Here is a 7,736-nt window from a genome sequence, read left to right as displayed (position 1 = left end):
TGTTTGGCAAAAACTAAATTTTCTAAGAACATTTATAATATCTATTTAATTTAAAAACTATAAAATTAAAATAAATAAATAAATATGAATAATAATAAGGAGTTGTACTTAGTTGAATTTTTTTTCATTAGGGTATTGGATTCCCACCCTTTGAACATTAAAGTAAAAGTAAAAAAACCAAGAATAATTTTATTCCCAAGAATACTTTTTAAAACCTTGAAATTCCAACTTTAAAAACTTTAATCCTCCTTATCTCTCCATTTTAAATTTTAAATTCAAAATTTTTTTAAAACTTTTTCCAAAATTTTAATTTTATCCCAATCTGAAAAAAAAATGTAATAGTATAGCATTCATCAAATCGTGATGGCGGTTCAATTCGTCATCTTAAAAAGAAAATTTTTGAATTCTACAAAAAAAAATTATCTCTTCATCTAAAAAATATTTTTTATCTCTCCATTACTAATATAACTTAATCTATTTAAATAAAAAGAAAATAAACTTCAACATTAAAAAAAATAAAAAAACACTCATCATCTTTGAATTCTACATTATGTTTCTCTTCAATTCACTCAATCTTAAAAATTTTAAGCATACAAAGTTCATGGCATTGCAATTCTTTAAAAAAACCAAATAATTACAACCATAATCTACTCAATGAATGTTTAGAGACGCTAGTCAGCCTATTCTTCAAAATAAATTATCTTAATAAAATTGCATCTTCATTTCTTAAAACAAATTTTCAGTTGTTATGCTAGGACTGACTATTTCACTAAAAATCACATACTCGTGTTCGAATCAATTCTCTAACATTATAATCAACAAGAGCCATTTTTTGTCTAAACAAGAATCACAGTTAACAGGAAAAGATCACTTCATTCATTTATCAGTCTTGTTAAATATTACATAATAACATAGCAAAGTATCAGCAAACTAAGCATTATAGAGTTCTTCATCCTTTCAATTACACAATTAAAAACATATAATAATGTGTCTTCAACCTCCAAAACCATAGAGAGTTCTTCCTTGTCTCTTAAGAGCATAAACAACATCCATGGCTGTAACAGTCTTCCTCCTAGCATGCTCAGTGTATGTAACAGCATCACGGATGACGTTCTCCAAGAAGATCTTGAGAACTCCTCTGGTTTCTTCATAGATCAAACCACTGATCCTCTTCACGCCACCTCTTCTTGCCAATCTACGAATAGCTGGCTTTGTGATACCTTGGATATTATCACGAAGAACCTTCCTGTGCCTTTTGGCACCTCCCTTTCCGAGTCCCTTACCACCCTTTCCACGGCCTGACATTTTCGCGAGAAAATTGGAGAAACAAAGAAAATTGGGGATCTAGGGTTAAGGAGCTGTAATTTGAATTTTGAGTTTTACTGAATGAGATTGGGTATTTATCTATCTGAGATTCGGAGCGGGAAGTGGAAGAAGCAACTGAGTTTTGAGTTATTGTCTTCGCCGTTGGATTTGGTTTTATCAACGGAATATAATTGCTATCCGCGCATATTGCTCAAACGAATAACAACCGTTGATAATAATATCTTATCGGTCCGATTTTATTTTTTAGTTGCTCTGTGGATCAGCGTTTTCTTTTGCTTTTTTTGGTTTCCTTGTTGGATTTTTTTTCAAGTGATATCATCCTCTTTTCTTTCTTTTTTTCAAATACTTTTTTTCTTTCTAAATTAACAAATACAGCTACAAGTACTCCCTCCCTCCACCGTATTATACTAAAAAATATATATTTATTTTGTTCTTAACTATGCATGAAAATAATGAACCTTAACTTTTTAAAATAAAGCTAAAAGGTCAATTGGACGATCTTTGAAAAACCTTGCAAAATAAAATTAAAAATTTCATTCTTAATATTTTAAGATTTTTTTTATGACTCTTAAAATTGAGGGATTTTTACTCAAATATCCATTTTTTTTTAAATCCCAAAATAACTAAGTTTTCAAAAAAAAAATCAAATTATCCCACTTTGAAGATGAGACATCAGATGAATTAACGGCTGCTCTTAAACTTAGAGAGGAGGCACCAATTGGATTGGCTAGTTCATCTTGTGTTGTCAATCCAATTAACGCATATGTGTTAAGTTTTAAAGGAGACGTCAATTGGTCTGACACCTGTGTGTGTTTCGTAATTTAAAAAAAAACATTGTACATGATAGATAAAGTCGAAATCAGACAAATTCATATTAATATTAATATCCATTTACACAAAGTTCCATTGGTCGTTAACTTTGCGTATATGACATTCTCTTAGGTTTGCTCTGGGTTAAACTTCCATTGGTCGTTAACTTTGCGTATATGCCATTCTCTTAGGTTTGTCGGGGAATCGGGGATGTGTTGAAGCATATCGGACTGCAATTTAACACGGGCACTATTGTGCATCTCCATAGTGGTGAATCTTATGATCGATGTGCATGCAGTCCAAACAGATGCGTCTTGTTTGTTGATTTCATGGTCATGATCCAAAGTTAGATATGGACGCCAAATGAACTGAAATGTGAACATATATTAGATTATAAATTTGGTAGAAGAAATTAACAAATTATTACGAAATAATTAGGTTAATGGTCATACATCTGTCGATCTAAGGTGATCCAAGAGATTGTGATATTGGGTAATATAGTGTCTAGCACATCTGTTGTAACTCATACCACGTGCCGACCATCTGCACCATAAAAGTAAAAATATTATTTAGAGATAATAATCGGTAAAGTAAGTAAATATAGTCCATTTTCAAGAACTTACTTTTGTGCATACGGGAATGTGAATAGGTTGTTGTTGATGGGCACTAGGGACGGTAGTCTAGACCAATCCCATGCTTGGAGCAAAATTGCACATCCAAAAAATGTATATGTGTCTTTGTGTGCATTTTTACACAAATAGCTATAAAGATAAGCCAAACAAGCAGACCCCCAACAATAACTTCCTATTCTATCTACATGTCTTAGTAAAGGTAAATACATAACATGCATACTAGAACCACTACCTTCGGGAAATAAAAATGAACCAATTAAAAGCATAATGTAACACCTAGTTTTTATTATTCGAGCATCTTCGGTAGAATTCTCATCTAATTGTAAGCTGTTATAGTATGCATTAAGGCGTGAAAGGAGTATATCTTGACATCTCGAGTTATTATCTAACAAATCAGCATCCAAGAGGTCCATGCAAATTGAATTCGCATAGTTGGTTTTACCATTTACCGCCTTACCTTCGATAGGCAATCCCAATAACATGTGTCTCGGGACACCATCTTTCATATAACGCAAGAATAAATTTATTATCCACCGACCAAGACATTATTTTGCTTATATGTCCAAAACCGGCGAGTTCGACATACGGTTGAATCATCAGGTCCATGTGTACAAATTCGTGGACCCGAGTTCGAAACCTAGTAACATTCTAAAAAAACAACAACAAAATACGTTACTTTATAAAAGATAAACAACAAATTAGTTATCGTTATTAAAAATTATTCTAGAAAAATAATATAAGAATTAAATGCTTACATAAGTTGTTATGTTTACAACTGTGCCCCTGTGCGATTCATCCATTGTGAGGAGAGACATCTTGTCGGAGTAAATATTTGAAACAGTTGTTGTTGCAAATGAAAAAGTTGTTGTTGTTGAGGAAGAAGTGATTGTTGGTGAGGAAAATGTGAGACTTGCTTGGCTATTTATAATGTGTGACATGCAAAGACATGTAATGCATGGATAATGGTGCTTGCATGCTAGCGTCAATTGGTTTGGCGCCCATGTGCAAATGTCACATGCTAGCACCAATCAAAGTGGCGCCTCCTAGGCTTGCATGTGTGCTTCATTTTAACATAGCTTGGCGCCTGCATGGCTCTGCATGCTTAGTTACAAGGTCTGCAAGGAAGACATGGTAGCGCCAATTGTATTAGCGCCCATGTACAAGGAATACAAGCTGACGCCAATTGGACTGACGCTAGGGCTTGCATGTTTGAAACATCACTTACCTCTACCTTGCATGCTTTACACATCACCTACCTCTAGCTTGCATGCTTGACACATCACTTACCTATTTAAGTGTCTTACTATCTACATCCAACAATCAACATAAATTCATCTGCACCAAAAAAATATTACTTTTCATTTGCACAATAAATATTACAATGTCATCTGCACCAAAATATACTATCAATGCCCACCGCAACGATGAGACATACGAGTCTGATCTATACGATTTTGGTTTTCGAAATACTGATACTATCTGACTTACGATCAAGAGAAATTCAGATTTCTTGCATTTGAAAAAAAGAATTGAATCCTGCATAGGATCTGATCTTGTGTCACAGATCACGTATCAAAGTCCAATTTTTTTCGAGAACAATCAATGCAAATTTTTCCTGCTAAAGGTACGGGACGATGATGATGTTGAATATATATTTATTAGTCACGAACATTCTGGTTGCAACTCTATTGAGTTATATATTACTCTTCAGCCAAGTATACCATCTCAGCAATCTCATATAACTAATCAAGTTGAATCTGATGAATTTGATTCATAAACTCAGATGAAGACGACGTAGAAGCAGAAGCAGAAGTCAACGTCGTTGATGAAGAAGAAGAAGAGACTGAGACACAGGTCGATCATATGTTGAACAACAACATTGAAGATGACGATCATCCAACGCCATTACCTTCAAGTCATGTATATAATTCGCCTCAACATATGACAAACATGGATCTGCATGACGATGAAACATCCAACAATGTTTTTTATAACCCGTATCCATGATCAGATGGTGAGTTAAAAGTGGGAAACATGTCCCGCACTAAAGAAGAATGTGTGCGAGCTATCAAAAAATTTCATATGAATAACTCTGCCGATTTCAATGTGAAACGCACTGATTCGAGAAGGTATGTCATCGAATGTCGTAACATACTTTGCAAGTTTCGGTTGGCTACGTCTTACAAAAAGAGAAGCGACTCTTGGGAGATAGCTTCTTTAGACCCACCTCACAGTTGCATTACAATTAATGTTGAACAAGATCACCGTAAATTAAGCGTTACATTGATATGTCAAGACGTTTTTCCGCTTGTTAACAAAGACCCGTAAGTGAAGGTGAGTATAATAATATCTCATATCGTCACAAGATATAATTATACTCCATCTTACAAGAAAGCGTGGATTGTGAGGATAAGGTTGTTGAACAGGTATTCGGCAACCGGGAGGATTCATACAAAGAATTACCACGATTTTTATGGACCCTAAAAACATACGTACCAGGAACTGTTGCAATTATGGAGACATTCCCAACATTTACGCCAGACATAACTCGTGTTGCTGGAAATAGAATCTTTCACCGCCTGTTTTGGGCGTTTGAACCGTGCATTAAAGGTTTTGCATTTTGCAAACCTATTATTCATATTGATGGAGCATGGTTATATGACAAATACAAGGGTACTTTGCTCATGGTTGTTGCACAAGATAACAATAATGTCTTTCCCATTGCCTTTGCTCTGGTTGAATGTGAAATTGTCGGTGGTTAGGGTTTCTTCCTTCGACATCTCAGAACACATGTCGCTCCACAAGCCAATCTCTGTTTGATTTCAGATAGACATGCTTCCATTGAGAGTGCTTACCAGAACCATGATAATGGATGACATGATCCTCCTTCTACCCATGTCTATTGCATTAGACATATCGCACAAAACTTCATGCGTGCAATCAAAGCTCTCACAAGGATAAGGCATCTTCAACTCCAAAGCTCTCTTCTTCACCCAAAGAGTGTAAGCTTCCAAACCTACACAATTGCGTGGACCAAGCTCGGATCTTCCTTTCCTATGCGCATTATGCCAAGCATGCACAATCTTCTACTTTAAATGTTGGGGATCTTTACTCTCTTGATAGAAAATACCTTCTAACAAAGTGTTATTAGGTTTGTCTCTCAAGGGGAACCCAAGTTGATGACGAGCCAAAGCAGGGTTGTAGTTAATTCCTCCTTGTGTACCAATGAGAGGCACATTAGAGAATTCACCATAACAATCAATAATCTCCAAACTGCTCAAAGAAGGACCATACCAAACGATATCATCATTAGTGAGAGACATAAGTCTCTAAGACCACCGTAGACATTGTTTGTTCTCCACAAAAGCAAGTGTCTGAGGAAACCCATAAATGAGTAACACAAAGATAGCTTCAAAAGCGTCCACACTACCGGCTTGAGCAAAGGCAGTAGCTTCCTTAATGAGGAAATCAGATGGAAACCCAAACAATCCTCCTTTCTTCACCCAATGAGCCTCTATCTCAGACTTCTTCAAGTGAAGAGCTTCAGCAATAAGATGAGATATGAGAATCTCGTCCAACCCACTAAAAGGTACCTTGCTAGAAACAGGTATTCCCAAGAGATGGGCATACTCCTCTAACATAAGCATAAGCTGATAATCCGGAAAAGTGAAGCAACGGTAGAGAGGATCATAGAACTACACTAACACACTCAAAAGTCCTTCGACTATATCAGCAGACAAGATAGACAGAAGCTTCCCATGGAGTTGTTTGAAGTCCAAGGGATCTAATACAAAAGATGCTAGCTTCCTTAACTCTTTCAAGTTGGGACATCTGAAACTGTACTTCTTAGTGTTCCTTCGTCCACAATCCATGGTCTGGAAATGTTTGCAAATAATACCTCAGTTCCTTGAAATTTTTGTGTGATGAATGTTATGATGCGTATGAATACATGAATGCAACAATCACAAATAAGGGATCACACACAAGGCAAGCAAACAAAGGTCAAGGGATGAATCAAGTCATTGTCAAGATCAATCATCCATTTTGGTGGATTATGGTTTTCACCTTATCAACACCCAAGTTCCATTGATATTGACAAGACTTGATTGGATCAACCAAGAATCAAGGGTTTGTTGTGAGTCACGAGTGGAACAATCCAATTTTAGTAATTAGTTCGTATATTGTTATTATTATATTATATTTAATTATTTGGAGTGTTAAGTAATTAATCGGTTGTTAGGTAGTATAATAATAGATTATATTAATTAATGTGGAGTGTTAATTAATTATTTAGTTGATAGGAGATATCAGGAATAATTGAATTAATTAACTTGGTGGATATACGGTGTTAGTTTAATTTATTTAAATTTAAATAAGAGATATTTAAATATTAGGTATTATTGGGCCTAGTAATTAAATTAGATGGATGTCATGATTTAAGCCCAACTAGAATACTAATATAAATAGTAAGAGGTGAGGAGAGTGAGAATTAGAATTCATTTGAACATTGAAGGCAATAGAGAAAGAGGAGAGGAAAAGTAAAGAGAAGAGCTAGGGTTTCCATCAAATTGAAGAGGTAAGGGGGGAATCCTTATTATTATGGGTTAGTATGATTGGGTCAATGGGTAGATATATGTTTAGGTTAAAATCCCTAATTTGCATGATTTTAGGATGGTTAGATTTTGATGATTATGCTTGATTGTGGTGATTGATTGTGTTAAAACTGCAAATTTACGTTATATATTTGGAGTATTGTGTAAGTTATAATTTTCTAAACGTTTGACTTTTTACGGAATTGAAATCGGAGGTCCGGAAGTCCTCCAACGATGAAAATCGCGGAAAATTCTGCATGCTGTCCGTCACACTCGCGGCCTGTTTTTATGTTTTATTGTCGAAATCGTTTTGGTCATAACTTTTGATCCGTAAGTCCAAATCGAGTGCCGTTCGAAGTGTTGGATAGCTGAAACA

At 35.1% G+C, this 7,736-nt stretch overlaps 1 protein-coding gene across 1 annotated transcript; it reads right to left on the bottom strand.

Annotated features, from left to right (window-relative positions):
* Window positions 1-853: 853 nt before the first annotated feature.
* LOC127084626 (histone H4) lies at window positions 854-1,391 on the bottom strand. Its single transcript, XM_051025115.1, has one exon. It carries the CDS (start codon window positions 1,303-1,305, stop codon window positions 994-996), a length of 312 nt encoding a protein of 103 aa, XP_050881072.1. The 5' UTR covers window positions 1,306-1,391; the 3' UTR covers window positions 854-993.
* Between the last annotated feature and the right edge of the window lie 6,345 nt (window positions 1,392-7,736).

The sequence above is a fragment of the Lathyrus oleraceus genome, chromosome 5 (genome assembly GCF_024323335.1).
Source record: "Lathyrus oleraceus cultivar Zhongwan6 chromosome 5, CAAS_Psat_ZW6_1.0, whole genome shotgun sequence".
Classification (NCBI taxonomy): Eukaryota; Viridiplantae; Streptophyta; class Magnoliopsida; order Fabales; family Fabaceae; genus Lathyrus; species Lathyrus oleraceus.
Note: the sequence above shows the minus strand (reverse complement) of the source record. Positions and strands in the feature narration are given on the sequence as shown.